This window comes from Leptosomus discolor, chromosome 13 (genome assembly GCF_034619465.1).
Source record: "Leptosomus discolor isolate bLepDis1 chromosome 13, bLepDis1.hap2, whole genome shotgun sequence".
Taxonomy (NCBI): domain Eukaryota; kingdom Metazoa; phylum Chordata; class Aves; order Leptosomiformes; family Leptosomidae; genus Leptosomus; species Leptosomus discolor.
This window is the reverse complement of record NC_141403.1, coordinates 8726792-8750969: the sequence shown is the minus strand read 5'-3', so window position 1 is coordinate 8750969 and position 24178 is coordinate 8726792. Positions and strand designations below refer to the sequence as shown.

The following is a 24178-nucleotide window of genomic DNA, read 5'->3' as shown; positions in this document are numbered from 1 at the left end:
AACATCAGCTCAAGGCCACGTCTGCAACTGTCTACATCAATCCAGCGAAGATCTCTGTAGATAGATGTCAGAGCAGAGACAGAACGGGCTCTCTCCAGAAATGGTTAATCAATAGCTTGCTGGGTTGACTGAGTGCCATTAGATACAGTGGTGACCTACTGTATATAAATCACGACCTGCCTTCTCCATCAGTCTCAGACACTGCTCTTGCCGTACTGGTGGTTACCAGTTTTCCTCTTGGAAATTTCGGGGCATTACCAGAAATGGTTGTAGCATCGTGGATCTGGGGAACTGTGATACTGCTCTGTTGGGGGGTTTGGTTTCTTCTAGGGGGGAGGAGGAGGTAAGGAAACTATTTGTGAATGCATCTCAGTGTACCTAGCCTTTATTGCTGTCAGACACACTGTGTACATAGCTGTAACCGAAAGAAGTGTAGTCTTGAGCCTGTCAGGTGGACAGGTGCAGGCGGGCACGGGCAGCACTGCAGTCTGGTCTTTCGAGACATTTGTGTTACAGTAGAATTTCTGTGTATGGGCTTTTTAATAATAGTGAGGAAATAGCTAGATAGAGCTGTAGATAGAAATCTGTGCGTAAAGGAGGTAATTAGAATGTGAATATACATGTTCTGATTTCCTAAAGTACTGGGCTATAGTTTTACCTGCATTGTAATCACAGCTAATACCTACCTATATCTAATTATAGTTTAATACCAACTTACAAACATTTTCATATTATCACTCCATCATATCTAGTAGCACAGTTTAATACAGATGATATTTATGTACCTTACTATGTCAAATACATATTCCTACTGGCACATTTACGTAAGGCGCAAGTAATTTGCTTACCTATTGTAATTTTGTATTTTTCAGCAGTCATTTCTTGTTTTACTTTGAGTAAGTTTAATAAAAAAAGGTGAAAATAGTTAACAAAACAAAGTAGTCAACTTCAGATAATAACTGATAGGAATTTATTAGAAAAGCTAAAGTATTATCTGAAAGTTATTTTAGCAGCCATGCGGGAAAGTAGTTTTCTGACTTGAAATAAAAAATATCATTTAAGCATACGCTTCATTTTAAGCCTATGCTTAACTTAAAGCATGTGCTTAATGACACTTTGCCTGAAAGACTAACTCTTGTGCTGACTGAAGTTCATGGCAAAATTCCCACTGTTTTCAGCAGGATCTGGTCCAAATGGGATTATGCCAATAATAACAACCTTTCTACACCAAAAGACTAACCCCCGCTTAGTATTCAAATTAAACCGTGGATAGCATTGCCCAAGAATGTATCAGACAGTATTAAGTGGGATGGATTATTCATTTATGGGACAATGATGTAACCATGCATGCTAGCTAATGGCACCAATTCTGCATTTAAACAGGTGGAAAATACACTCCTGATCTAGGGAAAAGAAAGATGACATCATCGAACTGTGGTTTATTATGTTTATTATAATGCAGGCTGTTAAAGTTATTCTTTCTTACGTACCATAGACCTCACAATAGGCTTAGTCCTTAAAGTTGAGAAAATTATTTGTCAATATACTATTTGGTTGAGGGAATTTTTTTGCATTTTTTCACGTTACAAAAAGGCTAGCACCAGTATTTGACTTACCTGGTATCCTGGAGGAGAGATCTTTGTACATACTTATAAATTCAGCTTTGGTTTCTGTTTTGCAGGCAACGAGGTGAGCCACCACTTGAAAACGGGTTCCTTCCGTACCTGGGCTGTGCCTTGCAGTTTGGTGCCAACCCCCTCGAATTCCTCAGAGAAAAGCAGAAGAAGCATGGCCACATCTTCACTTGCCGAGTAGCGGGGAAATACATTCATTTCCTCACTGACCCTTTTTCGTACCATGCATTGATACGCCAGGGAAAGCACTTGGACTGGAAAAAGTTCCATTTTGCTACTTCAGCCAAGGTACTGCTTTAAAAATGGTTTTAACGTCTAACATGCAAAGCATCTGCTGGCATGACAGATGTGCCCAGCTAATCCCTATAGCATAACTGTGCCTTTGAAATAGAATTGGTTTCACATTTCTGCGCTGTCATTGGTTTAAAACATTGAGGTCTTTTTTTGCCTTTCTTGAATGGAAAGGAAGTTTGCATCTGCAAAGTGGTAATACAGCTTGCTGAAGCTGAAACCTCCTTCAGGAGGTTCTCACTACTAAGATTCAGTCCTAATGCCTTAAAAAATGATGCAACACAGCAGGAGCTCAGCCCAACTCTGAAGTAAGCAAAAAGGCCCCTGTTGTCGTTAGTGGGAGTTGAATGAAGGTCTAGGTAACCACGGCCGTTTATTTGTGAGCATCTATTCAAATCTATTTTCATTTGCCTACTTAACTGCTGTGGTTCACTGAGAAAGTATCAGTTCTAGTATTAATAGCCCTTATGATGCTTCCCTCTAGTGAGCTATGAAAGTAAACTTCGGCTTTAGCTTCTGTTAAACTTTATCATCAAGGTTATGACAGGCCTTATTTATCATGCATACAATTTGTTTTGTGACAGGCTTTTGGGCACGGTAGCATTGACCCAGCAGAGGGAAACACCACTGAAAATTTTCACCAGACTTTCATTAGAACCCTTCAAGGTAACGCCCTAAATGCCCTCATTGAAGCAATGATGGAAAACCTACAGTACGTCATGCTGCAGTCAAGAACATCTAAACTTCAGCCTAATACCTGGGTGACAGAAGGACTTTATACGTTCTGTTGCCAGGTGATGTTCGAGTCTGGGTTTTTAACACTTTTTGGTAAAGAATTTAGTTCAAATAATGACAAAAATCTACCAGCAAAGCAGGAAACTGAGAGAGCTCATATCCTAAATGCCCTCGAGAACTTCAAGGAATTCGACAGGATCTTTCCAGCCCTCGTGGCGGGGCTGCCTATCCACCTCTTTAAGAGTGCCCACAGCGCCCGTGAGAAGCTGGGAGAGGCACTCCTCCACAAGAACCTCCGGAAGAGGGACAACCTCTCTGAGCTTGTCACCCTCCGCATGTTCCTGAATGACACTCTGTCAACCTTCGATGACATGGAAAAAGCAAAGACCCACGTGGCGGTGCTCTGGGCCTCACAAGCCAACACCATTCCCGCCACGTTTTGGAGCTTGTTCTATCTTCTTAAGTAAGTCCCAGTGCGTCTTGTTTCCAAACAAGAAAAATGTTGGTTATCTTCCAGAAACCAGTTCATTAATGCAGGCAAATTCCACTGCTTGATACCTCAGCAGTGTCAAAAATCTTACTGGTTACAACACAAGTGGTGTGTTGTTCTGTACTTCCACAGAAATCCCCTTCACTTGTCTGTGAACCACAGAGCAATTCTGTAGAAGTTTTTTTTTTTTAAAAAAAAAACAACAAACCACACTCCAGGGCAATGCTACACTTTGTCATGAAAACTTTGGAGTAAATCTACATCATATGACATTGAAAGTGCTGGTTGCAGTCAGAACATTAATTGTGTTGAAGGCTCCCAGTATGATCAGACATTTTTAGACCATCTCACTGGATCAGGCAAGACGAGCTTTAAGTTTCACAGATAATAGAAAATAGTTTATACGCTGATAGATCCTACTGAGGCTGCAGTGTAGCCTGCAGCTGCTGAGCTGGTTACTCATGAGAGGAGTCCACGGTTCAGACAGTACTATTAAGTGCCCATTTGAGAGTGGGCCTCTGGAGTATAATCTACCTCAGCATGACTAACTCTTAAGTAAGTATCTAAATTGCTGACGTTTTTCATTAGCCAGTGGCTTGCACCCTCATGTCTGCCTGCCAGTGCTGACATCTGAGGTTCTTTAGGACTTTTCACTCCAAGAACGCATTCATTGGCTTTAGGTCTTCTGGCCTTGGAGTCTTTTAACGCCCTGATTGATGATGCCTTCATCAAGACGCTGTTGCATCCTCTATTGTTATCCATATCCATTTTCCCATAGCTCATATATTCTGTGTCTGTAAGAAAGGCTAGACAGTGACAGGCACTATGTGGACTGTCAGTGTTAGGAAGATTCGTTTCAGCTAGACAGAACACTGCCACATAACAGGACATCACCCAGGATAAGCAATGTTATAAAACTGATCTATAATCCTGTTCCTAAACTTTCTGCCTGCAGTGGGGCCATTCCCAACCTACAACTGATTGTTGTATTTTTTATTCTTGCCATTGCTTTTCAGCGACATTACTGTTTCTTACCTGAGTCACGCACATCAAGTCTGTCCCACTTGTCACTGGAGACAGAATCAAATACTTGGGGTTCTTTTCCTTTTCTTGAAGTTATCGTACCTTTGCCAAGACATATGGAAAACGGCAATTGCAGCATTTTGCTGCGACATTTTCCTTTTAGAAGATTGTACCTGTCAGCTAACAAACTAAATTTTAGTCAGGAAGAAAGTTAATGGCAAACCCCCTTTTTAAAGCATTCTTAAGTGTAAAATTATGTTATAATTCTGCTCTTTTGATCTTAGGAGTCCAGAAGCAATGAGAGCTGCTACCAAAGAAGTGCAAAATATTTTGGAAGGTGCCGGAGAGAAGATCAGCTTAGATGGCAAACGTATCGCCTTGAACCGCAAACAGCTGGATAATATGCCTGTACTGGGTATGGTTATTTTAACAGAGAAATCACCCCACAATTTTCACCGTCTTCTATTTGTTGCCATATAAATTCTTGCTACAGAATTACTATGGAATCAGCCAACGAAGACTGGAACAAACCCCTGTATGTTCCTTAGCAATAGTCAACACAATCAGTCTTTCCCAGTGTCCCAGGTGGTCCTGAGAGTATCAAAATTCACATGAATAGCACTTTTTTGAGGGTGATGGCATGTCTCAATACTGTATGCAGCTATATAACATTGTATTGGAGACCCATGGATAATTCAGAGCAATACGGATAATTCAGAGCAATACTTTGTTTAGCAATGACTTCAGCTCAAATAAAAGGGTGTTGCCAAATTTGATATCCCAGGCTTATGAAGTGAAGCAATATCTTCTAATACCATCACTTTTAGTTTGTCTTAATATTTTTCAAATTACAGGCACATTTTTCAAAAGTCTCCAAGTTACAGAGAGTTTCGAAAATGTCTCCATTTAACTACTGTTGCTTTTTAAAAACAAATCAGCTTATACTGAAACAAAAACCCTCAAAGTTACTTTTCTGAGTACTGGTTTCTATGCACCACCTCTTAAAGTTTCAGAAAATCCTGATCACTGCACTGTTTCTTTTTCTTGTGATGTTTCCAGTTTTGACTGGTTTGTCCTTTATCTCAGAGTGAAAAATGTGTCTCACTTTTAAATATTCTATTGCATCAAGTATAAGTATTTTTCTAGCAAAAAGCAGATTATATTCTCGATGTTATCTGCAGAAGGGATAATGATGCTAAGAAGAAATGAGAAAGATACTTTCTTAGGCATTTAGGAAGTTATTATTAAAATATTTCTGCTAATAAATGCAGGGTTTGATAATGGGTCTGAAGTAGTTCAAAACGCATGACCTCCCCAAGGACACACACATCCTATTTCCATGGTAATCGTTCCTTTTCCTCTCCCGACAGACAGCATCATCAAGGAGGCGATGAGGCTATCGAGTGCCTCCATGACTTTGCGCGTTGCCAAGGAGGATTTCATTTTGCACTTAGAGAACGATTTTTACAACATTCGCCGTGATGACATTGTAGCTCTTTATCCTCAGCTGTTGCATTTTGATCCAGAAATCTACACCGATCCCTTGGTAAGTGTTAACCAAAGTGCATTAAACTGAGCTCTAGCAGAAGCCAACGTGCCTTTAAACAGGGCATTTGTCGGGGCGCCCCGCCGCTGGGTGTCTCTTGTACTCGACAGTCTGCCCTGGCACCTGGAGACGTAGTGATAGGCAAGACGAAGAAAAAAAGTCAGTGCAAGCACGACCTGCAAAACGTGTTTTAGTGTGAACAGAAAGTGTGCTGCCAGCCCAAGGCAGTCTCCTACTCCCTGGCTTCCTCCATCCACTGCCATTAGGGGGGGGTTGGAGGGCGGACAAGGATAAGGATAATATTTTCCCAACGGCACATAATGAGAAATCTTCCAGTTCTGCTGCTTGAGCAAGGATTCAGGTTAAAAATCCTTATTTTAAGAGGTCAGAAAAGAGAGGGAGAGTTATCAGCAAAAAACATGGGATCATGTCCCATGTACTGGAACTTCTCAGGGGCTACCCTCTCCAAACAGCCCTGTGGGGCCTGGCACTGCTGTACAACGCTTACTGCTAGAGGCTCTTCTTTCCCAGCCTGCATGTTGTGTCTTGATGGCATTGTCTAGTCTTTGGGGGTATTCAAATAGCGAGTAACTCTTGTGTGGGTTTCATTACAGGCGTTCAAATATGATCGCTTTCTTAATGAGAATGGAGAAGAAAAGACTGACTTCTACCGCAAGGGTCACAAGTTGAAGTATTACTATATGCCCTTTGGGACAGGCATAGCAAAATGCCCTGGCAGGTTATTTGCTGTCCATGAAATTAAACAATTCTTAGCTTTGATTTTTTCATATTTTGAGATAGAGCTTGTGGACAATAACGTGGAATGTCCTTCCTTAGATCAATCCCGTGCAGGACTGGGTATTCTGCAACCAGCCAATGACGTTGATTTCAGGTATAGACTGAAATGCCTATGAATATGTATTTTATATTACACATATAAACTCTGTACTATAGAAATACACTGTATAACATATACTTTATATATATTTTATGTATGTATGCAAATGAAATGTTGCAAGTCTTGGGGGAAAATCTATATGAAGATGCAAATCCATCAGTCTAATGAAAATGCATAACCTATTCCATTATGGTGCCAGCATGTCGCGGGTTTAATGCACTGTGTTGGTACAACCATTCTGAAATGCAAGTTGAGATTTTGACTTGTGTGTGTACAGTACTTCTCTTTTTTTTTTTTTCTGTCAACAAATACTTTCCCACAAGTTAGTTAGAATTTCATCACAAGTTAGTTAGAATTTCATCAGCTAAATCAAAATAATTGTCAAAATTCAACTACAGCTAAAGCTTATCCTTTCTGGTGGTTGAAATGTTGTGGGCGGTGGTTCTCCCCATAGGTGAAGGAAAATTTTTGTATAAAGGCAGCTTTGTGGTGGGGAGGGGAGAGTTTCCTGAGGAAGTACCTTTATGGTTTTATGAAAAACTAGAAAATTACTTGAAGAAAGCCTACAAAAATGTTCACGTTCTAGTGAAACTACAAAACTTATATTACATTAATTGTAATAAACTTCAGAAAGTTGTGACTGTATTAAAATAAATGATTTTTGGCTGAACCAAATGCATCTCTAGACTGTTTGTCGGTTTAATGTCTTAACATTACCCAAGATTTATGCACTCCTCTGAAGCCACCTAAGCCAGTTTTAAACTAGCCAGCTCCAACGCCAGTATGGAGTGATAAATAGCCACTGTGTATTCACCAGTGGTTCTGGCTGGATTTTGCACCACTGTTCCATAAGCCCCCCTTGGTCATACTCCTTAGTTCTTCCTAGAGCCGTTCAATTAAACTTATCACGAGTAGCATGCCCACGTATTTCATTTTTAGCAGTGGCATGTCCACAAGAGCAATCGTTCCAGGGATAATATAATTTGGCTGTCTGTAACAGCCCTGTCCTTTTCTGCTGCAAATGATGGATGGACAGATAAGTCACAAAAGTCCTTTTTTTAACGAAACATCTTCAGGCTGAAAGAGATGGTTTTCTTACCTTCTGCCAATGAAAAGAACAAGTGGACTTAAAATATTGTTTTCCTGGGTTTGTACATTTCTAAGGACTTAGGGTCTGGCTTTTTGTCCTTGACTCAAAAGTGAGTCTCATCACAGAAGACAACACTCAGGACTATTAGATATTTTCAAATTTCACATGCTGGCGAGATATCCGGCCTAGCTGACAGAGCTCTCCCTAAACATGGAATTTTGGATTGAGCCCTAGGACTGCTTCAAATTGTGCACTCATTTCTCTTCTCACTATCCCCTGTGCTAAACATTCAAAGGTAAATAAAAAGATTTTGTAGTGTGTGGTTATTTATTAGCTGTGTGTTTTCTTTGTAATTTTATGTAATCTTTTTTTTCATTTTCAAAGGAGAGCAGAGATCACCAATTTGTTACCATTTGCAATACATAAAATATTAAACTATTACATATAATGCAAGTGGTCTTGAATCGTTCCATTGGTTCTTTTGGGAAGGGAAGTATCCAGCCTTTATGTACAGCTTGTTTTCATACTTCTGTCAATTATATTTTTGTATGATTTATACACATTATAGCACATTCAATGTAAGCTGGCACTGACTCAGAGAACACACGAAAGCCTGACGTTATCATAATTACATGTGCCCTGGCACGTATTTTCACCGTTAGGGTGTTGGGGTAGTTACTCCCACTTTCTTAAACAAATCCTGCTTAAAACAACGGGTTTTGAGGGTAGCAAGGCTATGCAATGTTTTAAGCAAACTACCCTTCCTTGATGAAAAGCAGTTCAACACAGAATTACAGCAGCAGATAACAAAAGATAAGAAGACAGCCGCTAAACTAATTTTAGGTTCCCTGGAAAATTAAGCCACCTTTTGCATCCTCTCGTCTTCTTCAAACTGCCTGCTCCAGCTGGCTCTGGCTGTGCTTTAATGTTTCTTCCAGCTCCCTCGGTCTATAAGAAATCAAAGTATTCAGTAGCTCCTAGAGCTGCTCTGACTTTCAGCTACCCAAGTGTGGGAAAGCAGCAGGAGATCGGCGAGGAGGACTGGAAACACGCTCGGGTGATTTGTAGCTGTGGAAAACCACCTCTGTCGTACTGCTCGGTGCATAGCCTTGTGTGTTGGACACGCAGAACCTCTGTGTTGAGACAACACAGGCCTGTGGTAGACTCAGAGGCATCGTGTTGTGCTGGAGGCTCCTGCCCTGCCATGGGAAAGACCAAAGCACAGCAGTGACTACGCGCCCTGCCTGTGTCAGCTCACACACCGAGGGATTCCGACAGCAGAGAACTGAGGGGAAGGAAGAACACCACAGGATTCACCCTGCAGATTAAAATCGAGTCCTGAACACTGCGGGGAGGTGACCGACTCTGTCACCAAGTGTCGATGCTCTCAGAGACAGCACAGGAGATCAAAAGCCAGCGTCTCCGCTCTTGCCTTGTCTACTTGGTACTTTTCCCCCTTCCCCTGCCGTGTGATGATCCTGGCCCACTGGAACTACGTTCTCAGGGCTGTGCTTGGCTCCCCGATCTCACTACCCAGCCGTCCCCACCGTACCGAGAGCGTGGGCATTAGGTCAGATGCCTGTTTTCCTTCCCGGGACTCTGAGACCCACTCTTCCCTCAACAACTAATTCTTCCCCTTGTTGTATTCCTTCTTCGTTCCTTCTGGATACTTGCTGCATGGTCAGATCTACGGAGGTACCAGGAAAGATACTGCCGTGGGCTCTCTGGTCCTTCACTCCCTTCACAGGGACTTCAGCATTTTAAGCAGAAGTTCAGCCGGGGGAACCGTGCCCCAGTTTTCATTGCAGCAGAGATATAGGGAGGCGCTTCAGTTTCTGTTTGGGGTTTAATTTTTATATTGTTTTTTCAGTGAGGATTAGATCAGACGTTAATGTTTGGAATGTACCAGATAAATATGCTACAAACACGTTAGGTTTTGTCTATAGCCTTCAGTCAATTTTGCACCAAGAAGATGAAGAGCAAGCAAATAAAAATTGTGAAGTTCTGTCAGGCTGGACTGCTGTTTACAAATTTCTGTTTGGCTTTGAAGTCAGTGCTGAAATTGTTGACATTCTAGAGCAAAAAGTGCTTCATTGCAGCTTGCATTGACCTCTACGAATTTCTAATGGAAATAATCTAAACTGAGGGTCTTAAAAGCCTATTTGCAATCAAAATAACTGTAATTTTTTCAAAATGTGTAATACATATTGATACGTATGAAGAACATCTTTGCTTTAAAAATTACTTACTCCAATATGCAAAGGACAAAGCTTAACTTTCAAAGAAATCTTAATAGATCCAAGTGCAGTAGATAAGAGGTGTATTCCTGCTGGGGCAGGTATGACTAAGGAATGGCCAGAACCCCCAGATGCTCATGCAGTGCAACTATCTTGTAGTAACAACAACACAGGTCCGCATACTCTAAAATGGACATCCATGGACGGCTGGACCCATAACCTGCAGGTTGATCATCAGTGTATAACAGCACAGAGGTGACCAGCTCTTTCTGCCCGGTTTGGAACTCCCGCGACAGGAGGAGTTATCGCACGTCTTCAGAGGACTTGGTGGAGCAACACCACTTTTTGACGCTGATCAAGTGTTACGCAGCTGAAAAGATCCAGTCCCACCCCCTGAGGATGCTTCCACTCTGTGATAAAAGACGAACATCATCTGAACAGTTTGAACACTTTTGGATAGGGATTTCTTCTTTTTTTTGTGTGTGTATCGCGCTGTATAGAAGTATTTAGTTTGCTGGCACGGCTGCTAAATCTCTAACCTCAGTTAAACCCCTGCTACTGGGGTCACACCGATGCAAGCGAGGGGAGAAAAGGGTACAAAGTCTGTGGCTGCTGTGCCTCAGCTAATGTAATCAAGTACTTCTGCAATCGATAGTCATCTGCCTTGCCAGGGTCATGGACACCCTGAGGTTATAAGAGGGCAATTCTCTCTGCTGCCTCTCCTAATAGCAGGACTTTTCTTCAGCTGGGAGAGCAAAAATGTAAGACTAAAGACCATAAGAGCAATTAGAAAAATATCGGGCAGATCCAGGCTGGTGGGAAGGAGGCAGCCTCTGCCATGGGTTGTGTAAGCATTTCACATCATGTAAAATGCATAAGGAGGTATGGGCAGAAGGGGGGCAAAGACCTCGCCCCCAGGTGAGAACCCTAACCCTTAGGTTAGCTCAGGCACTCACGCCTTTGCTCGGGGAAGCTGTAGCCTGTTTTCTCTGAAAAGCCAAACAGATTCCACAGGACAATTTGCGCGACAGTACCCTTATAGCTAAAGTGCTCTCTTAGCTGAGAAAAGATTCAATTTCCACATGGGATGGAAGTCCCTGAGGTAGAGGAGGGCACTGCGGCCAGTCTCTACCACACCCCAGGGGACGACTCTAACCTTGTGCTGGTCCCGCCAAGGGAGTAAGAGTGAGGGGTACCTCCCGAGGGGGGCACAAGCCCATCTGAGATTAGGCACACCAAGGAGTTTAAGGGCTCAAGCTTTTTTGGGCCCGGATGAGCTCTGTGTTGGGCTAGCCAGGGGCCTCTGCACAGCGCTGTGGGGATTAGGAGCACGACAGAGAAGGCTGAGTGAGAGCGGGTGGCTCACAACCCGGCAGAAAGAGGCATGTTGGCTGAGCAGGTGGAATCTAAGGCAGTGAAAATGTTTTACAGTTTTCAGGCTAAAAGAAGTCTTTACCTCATCATGGAGTTCTTGGAGGTGACGTGATGACCTTACTAATGGAACAAGACACGTGATCAGAAAACAAGACAGTTTTACATTTCTGAAACCGTGCTGGCCGTAGCTGATGTTCACCAGCTGGGACTCATCCGCAGAGAGACTACCCCAGGTGAGCTTTTGCTGGGTGTAAAACTACCCTGGGCGGAGTCCCCTGCCTCCAGCAGGCTGAACCAGCTCCTTCCCAGCAACGTGAGCACGAAGCAGCAGCAGCAGCAGTAGCTGCCACACTCGGAGGCAGGTTTTGGAGTCATGGAGGGGCTCTCAGCGGCTGGGACCTGGCCCTTGTGAGCTGCAGCACACTTGGTTGTTGCAAATCTGCAGTGGTAAGAAAAACTCCTCTACACAAAGTTAGGTAAGCAGAGACGTCCTTTAATAACGATGCACACCGGGGACATGGGATCCTTCCCAAAGATAACCGTCTGCACATTGCAATCAACAAATATATATATATTAAATTCATACATATTCAGTCTATACAATGCATATTCATTTTCATTCGCTCGATGATTGATTCTTCTCGCTTCTGATGCAAATTAGCACACAGCCTCTGTCATAGTCTTCTATTGTTCCCTTTTGAGTAGGGGGTATAATGTGGGTAGGTGGTCCATGAGTCAGAAGTCTCGACCACTCCCCAAATTGACTGTGTATGGCCTAGGAACATGTCCTTGGCTCTCAGGCTCTTGGCTTGTACCTACTTTGGTCATGATTCAAAGATTATACACAATGGGTATCATCATAAATCCTGTCTAGCAGACATCTTGGACTATAACATATTATCCTTGTTTCTAACCACTAACAGATCATTGGTTAATGAATACCTTAGGTCTGGGACTTTACAGGGGTATGCTAGTAGCGTTGGCAATGCAGATTTTATTTTATATTTGATTATTTATTCCATTTGAGACTTATTTTCCCAAAATAATCATTAGTCTCTCCTACTAATATCCACTAATTAGAATTCTTGATATTCAAATCAAGATGGGAAAAGTAAGGGGATTTCTAAGCAGCATCCTAAAATCCTAAATCTGGTGATTTCTGCAACATGATGGTTTTCTCAGGGTTAAGGTTCAGCCTGGAACCGCTTGACAGGATGAAGGTAAAACCATCCCAGCCAAATTTTAAAGGGAAGATGCTGACGCTGTGCTGTGTGGGGACTTGATCTACGAGGTTTGATTTGAGGAGCTCCCTGGTGGCGGAGGGAGAGGATCTCCTGGTCCACAGATCCTGACGGGCTGAGGGTCAGAGCTGCGTGCAGAGTGCTGCTCTTCTCACTCAAAACTACAGCCCTTCTGGGCTCAGAGAGAACCAGAACTGCAGGCACCTGTGTAACAGAGCTGCCACTCCATTCAGGCAGTCGCTCTTCCACTTGCCAACAGTGTTTTTGGTGACTGTGGTTTTGAACAAAGGTTTTCAAGTCCTACCTGAAGCTCTTAAATTGTTTTTTGGATTTTCTGTAGAAATACCAGGATAAACTGGTGTTCACAGCAAGACCTTTCATGCAAGTTTCTGAAGGAAAAAAAAAAAAGAAAGAAAAAGAGGGGAAGTCATGGGCTATTTTTTCCTGGAAGCATGAAATAAATTTTAGTGATAACTACAGCTTAGTTGACAATAGGATGCTTCAAAAGATACTTTTCATGGTCTTGGTGTAAGTGGACAGCAGTGCAAATAGGTATTCGCCATTTGCGACCCACACAGAGCGCTGGAGTCGCATGTCAGCAGCTTGAATGTAGGACCAAGATCTGCTTTCATTTATACCACAATAAGGTCAACACAGTTAAACATCATACAGAGGGCCTTGATCATAGAATGTTATAGAGTCACAGAGTGGTTTGGGCTGGAAGGGACCTTAAAGCTCACCCAGTGCCACCCTCCTGCCATGGGCAGGGACACCTCCCACCAAACCAGGTTGCTCCCAGCCCCATCCAGCCTGGCCTTGAGCACTGCCAGGGAGGGGGCAGCCACAGCTGCTCTGGGCAGCCTGTGCCAGGGCCTCACCGCCCTCACAGGGAAGAATTTCTGCCTCAGATCTCATCTCAATCTCCCCTCTTTCAGCCTGAAACCATCACCCCTCGTCCTATCACTGCGCTCCCTGGTAAAGATCAGAATTACGCCTGCAGACCGTCCCTCATTATCTACCTGCACACAGGAGATTTGGTGGTAAAAGCACTCACTGCCTTGTAATAACCTTAGAACTAAAGAATAAAAAGGTTACATACTATTAAATGGACTGCTGTCAGTGTAAATACTCAGCTCGCTAACTATTGTTGACTTTAATTTGTTTTCTGCCAAGACAGACAACTCAGTGGGACACAGTTCAAATCAAACGATTTTCAGTGGTCCACGTGTCATGAAGAGAGAGAGAGGTCACTGCAGAGCAAGTCACTGAAGAGACAGAGGTTTTTTAAATTAAAATATGTTCATTTTACATAATTCATGAACACATACATAATTCATGAACACATAAGATCCTACAGACCCTACTTATCTTTTTGAAGATAACAGTAATTTCTGAAATTCATCTCATCAGATAGCAGGATCCCACAGAGATTTTGACAGATTAAAACACCTTGGCTGACTGAATCAATCCTGAGGACTCTTCCGTGTGAGGACCAGTGTAATTATTTCTCAGTAACATTTCTGTAATAGTTGATTGGAAGGGGATTAGATGTCTCTCAGCCTCCAGTAACTGCAGACTTGAGACTTATAAACATACCCAAGAACATCATTAAAGACCACAGGCTGGAAAAGGTGAGGCTAGAGGTCCACTTCACCCTAGGTATTGCATGAGGTCCACTGTACCCAGGAGTACGGCAAGCACGAGCAGAGCTTCCTCAGGATCTGTGTAAGGCCCCTAAGTGAAGGACTTGCTCTCAGAAGTGCGCAACCTACAAGTGCTCAGCACTTTCCAAGGAAACAGCTGTTTTTCTGTTGGGTTCTGGAGGGCTTTGGGAGGCCTCCGTGCCCGTGACGGCTGCACCGTGGCCAGGTGTCCTGGGTTACAGTGTAAAATGTGCCAAAAGGAAAAAAAAAATATTCTATTACCATCTTCAAGAGCTGTTGAGACCAGGTGGGGCGGTGCTCCCTGCCTCCCCCCTCTGGACTATCTCCTGTTACTGGGCACAACAATGCCTTATCGCCTGACCCATCGATAACTCGCTCCTGGGCTATCTCCTGTTAATGGCCCATCAAGGAACTGCCTCACGACTCCCCATCCCATTGTGAGATGCTCCGCCCGGGGAGGGGGTGGGGAGGAGCCAAGCAGTCCATGCCAAATAAAAACTGAGATTTTGAACACCCTAGCAGCCTTCTTCCACTGGATTCCCAGAGGAGCTTTTCCCCCCACTGGAGTTCCAGAGGACAAGAGCTACCTACCTACCACTGGACCTTCGGAGGAAGACCAGACTCTTTTACCTGATTGCTGCTTCCACAGAACTACATCCATCGCTTCAGGAGGACTGCAGCCAGCATCTTATCGGACTGCTACTGCCACCCTAACAGGGTGTCAGGTTGTATTCCTGACTCTGTCAGTGTAAACCAGTGGGTTGTTTGTTTTTTTCCCTGCCTTGTGTTATATATATTAGTAAACAACTGTTATTCCTATTCCCCATATCTTTGCCTGAAGGCCTGTTAATTTCAAAATTATAATTATTTGGAGGGAAGGGGGTTGCACTTTCCATTTCAAGGGAGGCTCCTGCCTTCCTCCACAGACACCTGTCTTTCAAACCAAGACACCAGGCTTGCCTTCTGCTGGGTTTGTAGAGATCAGGGCCAGCTCCCCTGTCCCTTCTCGGCCTGGCAAACCAGAGCCTGCAAGAGAACTGCGGACAGACGTGACCGTTCGGTGCCTGCAAAAGCATCACCCCTCACCACCACGAGCTTGGGCAGCTAGTTTGAAGCACAGGGTGAGGAACATTGCCCAAAGGGTTGCATCAGTGGGCGAGAGGAGATCTGGGCCTTGCTGACCAACCGTGAGCTCAGCTCTGCTCCCTTCTTTAATGATAATTGCTCCTTACGCTGGGAGAAAGACGTCCTCTCCACTTGATGCGACATTTCAGCTCGGCTGCTCTGCCCCAGTAGGCGAAGCCTCAGGAAAGGCAAAGAGCCAAGGGGGGGACCTTTCTGAAAATACATCCTCCACATTGAACTGACTCATTTCATGGCTATTTTATTTCCCAGAGTGTGGAATAAGGAATAATATCCGTATGAGGATTAAAAGCTGATCTTAAAAATGACAGGGGAAACCATTAATGATGCAAGCACCAGTCAATGATACAAGTTCTGTTAACTGTGCCTCACACTCCTGGTACATTACCTTCTTACAGGTATTATTTAGGCACAGCAAACCTGTGTAAACAGACCAAACCAACTTTGTCCACTGAGGTTGCGTGTCTGGAGTTAGAAGAGATTCTCCTACGCCCGTAAAGAGACTGTAGTCAAAGGACCTTTCCTGAAATCCGGTGATACGATAAAGCATCAGGAATTCTGCAGAAACCTTAGCCAGATGCTTCGGGTGCTGGATACAGCCATACAGAGAGACACTTCTCTGCAGAGCAGAGCTATCTGCAGGTGGCTGACATCAGGTTCCGAGCGGAGGCGTTGCAGTGCAGGAGGCAGATGCCTGGGCGCCCTCCAGAAGACCCAAGGCAACTGCTGAGGCTCCTGGTGCAGGTGGAGCAGAGGCAAGGGCTGAAGGGCCAGCCCCATCTTGCCCCACGAGTGGTTTCTAAAGCTAAATGATGGCACAAATTCCACGCTTATCCCTTGGCCTCCCTGCTAAGAATGTTTTTACTATTGTTTTTATTATTGTATTATTTCCACACAGGTCAGGACTTTGTTCTAAGAATTATACAAACACAGAACAAACCTACCATGCTTCTCCCATGGATGTCACAATCTAAGGAAAAGGTGAAAACCACCCACCTAGAGGAGGGCAAGGGAACAACAGGGCAGTGTTGCCAGCATGCCAGCTACTGGTCTGAAGAGACCAATGGGCTGGTTAATGTCAAGTTTATCACAGACACAAAAGCGTCTTGATCTGGTCAGATCTAAAACATGAGAACTAGACAGTCAATACCAGATGACAGACAGGTGAGGATTAGGCTGTGAAGCTCCTTGAAAGTAAAAAAAAGAGCAGTTTTCTTTGGTGCTATAAAGGATGCAGGAGAAGGCGGCAAGGGTGGAGGGACCACAGGATGGATAAATGACCTTTGCAGCAAAACCACGAATGAATGTGGTAGGACAGGAGAGCACTGAAGAACTGCTACAGTGCAAGAAGGGAGCACTTGGATGAACGTTTTGCTAGGAGAATGGCTAGGAAAGGCTGTATCGTGGCAGTAATTACGCAGAAGCCAAGATACAACACTTGAAGAAGAGGAGTACCACTGACTGGGACAGAGATTGCTGGTGGGTGACCACGGGTGAGGATCAGGAACTGATTTTGAGACTTGACCTGACTAAAGACATTGGGAAGCAGTGTCACTTGAGAGAAGCAGGTATAAATTCAATTGGTGGGAAGCCAGAACAGCCCTTAAAAGCAGGACTCCAGAATGTGACTTTAAACGGCACGGTCAGCAAGCCATGCAGCAAGAAAGGGACGTGGCATAATCCTCACTGAAGCAAGTTTGCACTGGGTAACACAAGAACAAGTGAGAACAAAAGGTTAAGGGAAGGAGTAACAGACAGGAGATACGATAGGATGGAGTCAGAAAATGAGGAGAGCCCACTAAGAGTGCGGGTTTAGTGGGAAACACCAACCTCAGTTTCCAGACCAGACCTCAGACAGACCCTGTTCCAAACAGTTACTGCGGTAAACAAAATACAGCAGACTGAATCCACATGCTTGTGCTTCTGCAAATATTTGCCACCACCCAGATCAAAGTTATTAGGTGATAATGTTCAGCCTTGGAAGCTGGCCTTGAGCAGCATTTATGAAGGTCTTCTGCTACTACGGCTATCGCTAAAGATCAGGACACCAAACTGCGCCGCCAATCAGCCTTGAACCTGTAAGCGGAGGACTGCCAGGAAAAACATACAGAAAATAATGTTTCTGGAGCCTGCCAAATAAAACACATGTGCAACTATCACCAGCACCATAGAACCATTATCTCAATCTATGCGTTGTCAAAAAGCACGCTGGGCAACGAGAAGTATCTAAGGACATAGAGGATTTTCACTGCTTGCGATGCTTATCTGGGGGATAATTGAAATATTTTTGAGGCAGGTGTTCTTCATGAGTTAACAGCCTCTACCTCAAGTTCCTAGCTTCAGGGGAATGTAGACTTTTGTAATGAATATATGGTGAGAGTCCAAGAAAGGAAGGAAAAAATTGAGTGCCACATATATAGATGAAAATAATTTGGGTTATAATGTGAAAAATAAAATGTTAAATTGTGCCACCAAAGGCTATAGGAAAATAAAATTTTAAAATGTTTAAAGTCCTATTTTGAGAGTGACAGAGAGCCAGAGTGAGCTCACAGATTAAGAACCCTGCCTGCAGGTGTCCATACATGAACTCGGTTTCGAAACTCCTCACACGGCCAGTGAAGATCTGGTCAGCACGTGCTGAACACCAGCAGCTGCCAAAGTACACGTGACTACTTCAGGGTAAGCCAGAGAAATCTGCGAGTTGAAATGATGGCACTAACAAGGGGTTTGACTCATTTGTCCCCACACAGGTAGCCAGAGCCACTTGAAATGCCCTGTGGTACCCTATGTGATCTCTAGACTCCCTTCATATGGGCATGGGGATCCCATCAGTCAAGCGTCAAATCTGTTGACTTCACAGTGTCTTCAGAGACTGAAAAGCTTCTGGGATCTGGCTGTGAGAGAGCGGACTAAGCCAAACCTCCCACCGACCAGAAAGGGAGCTGGGCACCTTGCTCACACGTAACTGCGGGCGGGGAGGTACCTACATCTAAGTGTCCTAATCTTTGTGCTGAATCCCATTCTCAGAGTTTCGAGGACTGTCAGAGAAATGCAGGCTTTGAATTCCATCTTGGTCATCAGCTTTTGACCAAAATCTTTGACCAAAACCTGATTTCTACAGAAACAACAGCTGTCGATCACATAAAATACTAAACCTGTCCTGAAGACTTTTGCACTCAAATACCCTCTGAAAGGAGATCCTGGAGAGACAGTGTTCTTGGTTTAGGCATCGTATCATGTAATTGAGACATAAGCCAAGGGAGTCAAGATTGCACAGATCTGACAAAACACTTTGGCCAACAGCTTTCATGGAAAAAAGAAAGAAAAAAAAAAAAAGGCAAATTGTAGCCAATCGAAACAGTAATATAGGGTTTGTATTTCCTGAGTCACTTGGATTGGAAATCAGCAAATGAATTCTTTCCTTTCATTGTACTGAAAATGAAACTTTTCTGGTTTTCTTCCCATTTAAAACGCTCTTTCATTTCAAAATTACTTCAGTTTAAAGGACTAAAAGATGGAAAGCGCAGCACTGTTTCATTTGAGCTGTACTGGCTATCGTGATGTTTTGCTTTGCTGAGGATTCTGGTATGTTTTAGGTCAGATCTGCTACACGCTATCGCCCAACTCTTTCTGAAATGAATTATTTCCATAGCTTCCACAATAACTAAACCTTCTGCTTTTTCCATTCTAACCATAGAAGTGCTAACTTCCTCCTGCCATTGAAGAGTAAACTCCTATAGATTATTCGTTTGAAAACATTTACCAGCAACTTCTTTGGAATTCTGACACAGGAGAAGTTCCCAAGACACCTGGCATTGGTTTGCTTCCAGTTTCATCAGCATCAGTAGGAACCTGATCTAAAACTTCCACCACAGGAAGAGAAACCAGTGCGCTCTGCTCTCGGAAGTCTCTTCTGTAACTTTTACTCCAAGGGCAGAAAGTGGCTTTGTGTGTTTCTATTAACTAGAAATCACAGAAGAGATATATTGAGGCAGATTCCAAGAATTATTTTCTCTCTATTGCTGGAGGCACAAATACGGATCCACCCAACTGCAGAGATGTTCCTGCCTGCTGACATTAAAATTTTGGGATGCAGTGCCTCATGACTCTCACAGTCATGTCATTCAAACCACTTGTGAGATGCATGGTGCACAAACCCTTTACAGAAAAAGCTCAGGCGCAGAGCTGCATCATTTTGTTTACTTTAAAATACACCAGAGAAGACCCATCCAAACTCCTAATCACAAACCAAGGTCACTGACTGTCATTTATAACACTACTTTTTTGTTTTGTTTGCTGTTTATGCTGGTAAGCATCTACATATTTATGTTTGATGCTACAGATGTTTCTTAAAAACATGAGAATTTTATTAATTTGCTTCTTTTATAAAGCGTAATAGAGAAGAATACTTACAGAAGGAAAAAAGAGCCTGTCCTGCTAGGCTCATGGGTGCAAGACAAATCTACCTTCATTATTACTTTCCTCACCCAAACCTTAGAAAAAAATTACATTAATCTAATCATCCAAAGGAAGAATTTTAAAGAAACCTGAAGACACCTGGAAAACTCTTCTGTGTGAGAACTACATTCTACCCTAAGTGACAGTCTGACTAATATAAAATCGAACACTGAGTCATGTTCCAAAAACTTACAAAGCCACGACTCTGTGGGCAAAGATCATGTTTTAGTCGTCTTTGGGGTCTTTCCCTTTCTTGACACCAGCTCCTGTAAAATCAGGTGTGTCAGGTCCTTGTTCTAAGAGTTGTTACTGGTGGCAATGGTCCCAACAGGTCCACAAACCTCCATCTTTTCATTTGACACGTGCATCACATCTGTCTGGTTTTCTTCAGCTAGGGAATTCATGGAATCATGGAATAGTTTGGGCTGGAAGGGACCTTTAAAGTTCATTTACTCCACCCTCCCTGCAGGGAACAGGGACACCTTTAGCTAGATCAATTGCTCAGAGCCCCATCCAGCCTGACCTTGAATGCTACCAGGGATGGGGCTTCTGCCACCTCTCTGGGCAGCCTGTGCCGGAGCCTCACCCTCTTCATTGTAAAAAAATTCTTCCTTATATCTAGTCTAAATCTACTCTCCTTTAATTTAAAACTGTTACTCCTCGTCCCATCACCACACCCCCTGACCAAGAGTCCCCCCCACCTTCCCTGCAGCCCCCTTTCAGCACTGAAGGCCGCTCTAAGGTCTCCCCAGAGCCTTCTCTTCCCCAGGCTGAGCCACCCCAACTCCCCCAGCCTGTCCTCACAGGGAGCTGCTTCAGTCCCCTCAGCGTTGTGGATCCTGCACTTGGCCTTGGTGAACCTCATGAGGTTCACACAGGCCCACTTCTCCAGCTTGTCCAGCTCCCCCTGGATGCCATCCCATCCCTCTGGCGTGTCGACCGCACCACTCAGCTTGGTGTCATCTGCAAACTCGCTGAGGGTGCACTCGATCCCACTGTCCATGTCACTGATGAAGATATTAAGCAGCCCTGGTCCCAGTGAGGACCCCTGACGGACACCACTTGGCACTGATCTCCATCTGGACATCGAGCTGATGGCCATTACTGTCTGGATGTGACAGTATATTTTAGCTCACCAAGGCAACAGGCTCATGCTTTCATTGAAATCTTGCCTTTTACCTCTACCTAGACTGAAGAACTTCATTCTGACCAGAGTAGGGCTGAGAAACATCCAGATACCAACACCTTCAGAGCAGTGGCCACAAAGAAGCAACACAAGAGATTCAAGGCCTTTAATATGAAAAATTTAGCTTAGCTATGGCAAAAAAATGAAGTGCAGGGAGTGAAGAAAGCAGAAGCCAGTAGTGCCATTTGCATCGATCGCGACAATCTTCCACGACTGAGCTGAGAAGAGTTGTTTTCCTTTCTTCTTCTTTAATACATGTCTTCCAAATGATTTCTTAAATAGGCACAAAACTCTGGCAGTCATAAAGACGGTGAACCTGCGACCTGCTCTGGGTGAACCTGCTTCAGCAGGGGGGTTGGACTAGATGATCTCCAGAGGTCCCTTCCAATCCCCACCATCTGTGAATCTTGGTGGTACAAACTATTGTGGTCTATCCTCAAGCAAGTAATTTTTCAGCAGAAAAGAAACTGCTACCTGATCAGCCTCATCAGCCACCCAAGCAACTCATTCCTCAAGCAGAAGCACTAGCTGCACAAGACCAACTAAAAAGGATGAGGTGCAACATAACAGCTGAGACCCTGAGACTACAGAATGAAAACCTGTTGTGAGGTGACTCCCTCAGCTTCCCTGACAGATGCTCAAGTAGGCAAGAACACAAAAAAAGCAGGACATTTATGAAGGACAGGCACCCACCTGCAAGCGAAGTGTGGACTGCAAGCTCTGGGCGCTCTGACAGCTGGAGTGAGAAGGCAGTGTCTTTTATCGTCACGTCTGCTGAAGCTTTTTTAGCAGAAATACCTGGTACAGGTTACAATCTGTTCCTCCCTCAGAATGACAAGAAAGGAGAAAAAAATCTCCCCCTCATCATTTGCTAAGACCGGCTCGCATCGTGTTTGTAATCAACCGCCCTACATGAGGGCGAACCAGAAAGGAAAACTGGGCTCTCCTGGTACCTGCAGCTGCTTCTCAATTGCTTAACTACCATTCAGGGCTGGCCTTCACCTCTCCAATAGACACGGGCTTCCTCTTAAAGCCTAACACTTCCCTTTTGTTTTAAATTACAAGTTACTGGCAGAACCTACATCCATATTTCACTGAGGGAATTTAAACCAAATACTTACCGTCTCCTGAACAAACCATAATATAGCTCCTTCTTGAATATTAGTCTTGAGTTCATCAGACCTGCAGTTTTGGCAACCCCTGTTTGCTTTCATCTAGAAAATCCCAATCCAAATAATTTTTTCCTATCTGATAGTATAGTCACAGATTTTTTTAATCCAGTCTTGCAGGAATTAAAATATCCTTACAACTGTAGATCAGCTTTCTGTATTTTGCTACACAAAATTTCAAATTCTTCTGAATAGATTACAAAAAATCCATACTATTGACTATCATATTGCTTAAAAAAATCAGTTTAATGACTACGTTATTGGTGTCTCCAATTCTAGCTCCTAGTACCTGAACAAATTCCAGCTCTAAACAAGCCTATTAGCAAGATGTAGTTTTCTCCACAATAAAGATCTCTCACCACTGTAACAGCATTTAACAAGTACCTAGTCACTGTGCTGGCACAAAGACAGCAGCACTATCTGAGCTTGCACATGCTACTATTCTACAAAAACTCATAAAATTAAATGTGTGTTTGTTGGTGGCCTTGGCCATGAGTAAAGGCTGTTTGGAAATCACTAACTCCAGGTCACCTCTACCTTCTCTGCTTGCGCAGTCGATTGGGTAATAAAGCCTATACAGACAATGAAGGCAAACAGACCTTGCCTGGTTGACATGTTCTGACTTTTTATGGGTTCAGCTAAACTGCCCCTTCAAAAGAGAAAGAGAAAACAAATATTTTTCTCTTCCATACATTTTCTCTGCACCAAAGCTACAGACTATATCCATCAATGCGTCAACCTGGAGATGCACGAGGCTGATATCGCAACATCAGTCAAGGCACCAGGAGCTGGAATTTGTTCAGGTACCAGGAGCCGGAGTTGGAAAAACCAGTACCATCGTCATGAAACTGATTTTTTATTGTTTCCAAGTTTTACTGCAGTAGGGCCTGAAGACTGCAACTAGAACTAGGCAGCCACTAGTTTAAGGAATTGCAGACACCCTGAGAGACATGGCACCAGCCACAAAAAGCTTAGGATTTGAGCATTAAACCTCAAGTGAGTAATTCCCACCTGTGCCTGCCGGCAGGCCAAGTCCCCGGGGAGCTGCTGAGGAAGACAGACATTAAGCATTGCAGGCTCAAGCCCCTATACAGAGCTTAAAGTGACTTTCTGTACACGCATGAGATAATGTTTAGCTGAGCAAATAACAAGTAAAAACCACTCTGTGGAAGAGGTCAGTGCAGGTTAGAGGAGAAACATGGAGAACCAAAGTTCTTCCAAAATCCTTTCAAGGTTCTAGTTTTCTCACATTTATCTGCTGACACCGTTACCTCTTCATCTTCATCATATTGTGCAACCTAAGCTTTATTTCTTCATTTTGGCTGTGTGATAGTACAAAATCCCCACAAAAACCAGACAGCACTGTATTCCAAAGGCTGAGCTCTGCAACAACAGGACTACAAAAAGCACTAGCTGAGTAAAGCTCATATATTATTAAGAGTCCCTTGGGGGGGTGTCAAAGAATTGTCAGATTTAAATGTGAAACATCAAAACACTGGAGAACTTTGTGCAGCCTGGAATACACAATGACTAACCAAACGTTGTTTGCTAATAAACCAAGCAAAAAATAACCGTAATAATAAAAAAAATTCTTGCCATAGTGAAGTGTGGACCTGAGGAAGGAGAGCTGCCCTCATCAGAACTGCACAGGGCTGGAGTCCTCAGGCAGAAATTCCCCACCAGCACCACAGGCTCACCAGAAGGGATACAGGGAAGATACCAACATTTCAACTGCCTAATTTCGTTTGTTTGGGGCACGTGTATTAAAACCAATTAAATAGAAGTAGGGCAAGTGCGATATCGATAAGTAAGTGACACGGTGAGAAGACAATCCAAACTTGCTTAATGTACCCAGGTTAAGTGTCAGTTTAGTGTCTCTTGGGTTCTTCTGCTGAAGAAACTGGATGAAGACAGGTATTGAGGGAAAGGGACATTCCTTCTGTTCAAACTTCAGCTAAAAATATCATACAGAAAAAATGACTCCTGGGTATTCCAATTT

The 24178-nt window shown here is 43.7% G+C and overlaps 1 protein-coding gene across 1 annotated transcript; it reads left to right on the top strand.

Annotated features, from left to right (window-relative positions):
* The first annotated feature begins 263 nt into the window (after positions 1–263).
* Positions 264–6633, top strand: CYP7A1 (cytochrome P450 family 7 subfamily A member 1). The gene is made up of 6 exons (XM_009960554.2): positions 264–343; positions 1682–1922; positions 2510–3123; positions 4458–4588; positions 5544–5719; positions 6334–6633. The coding sequence occupies exons 1-6, from the start codon at positions 264–266 to the stop codon at positions 6631–6633; spliced, it is 1542 nt and encodes a 513-aa protein (XP_009958856.1).
* The last annotated feature ends 17545 nt before the right edge of the window (positions 6634–24178 follow it).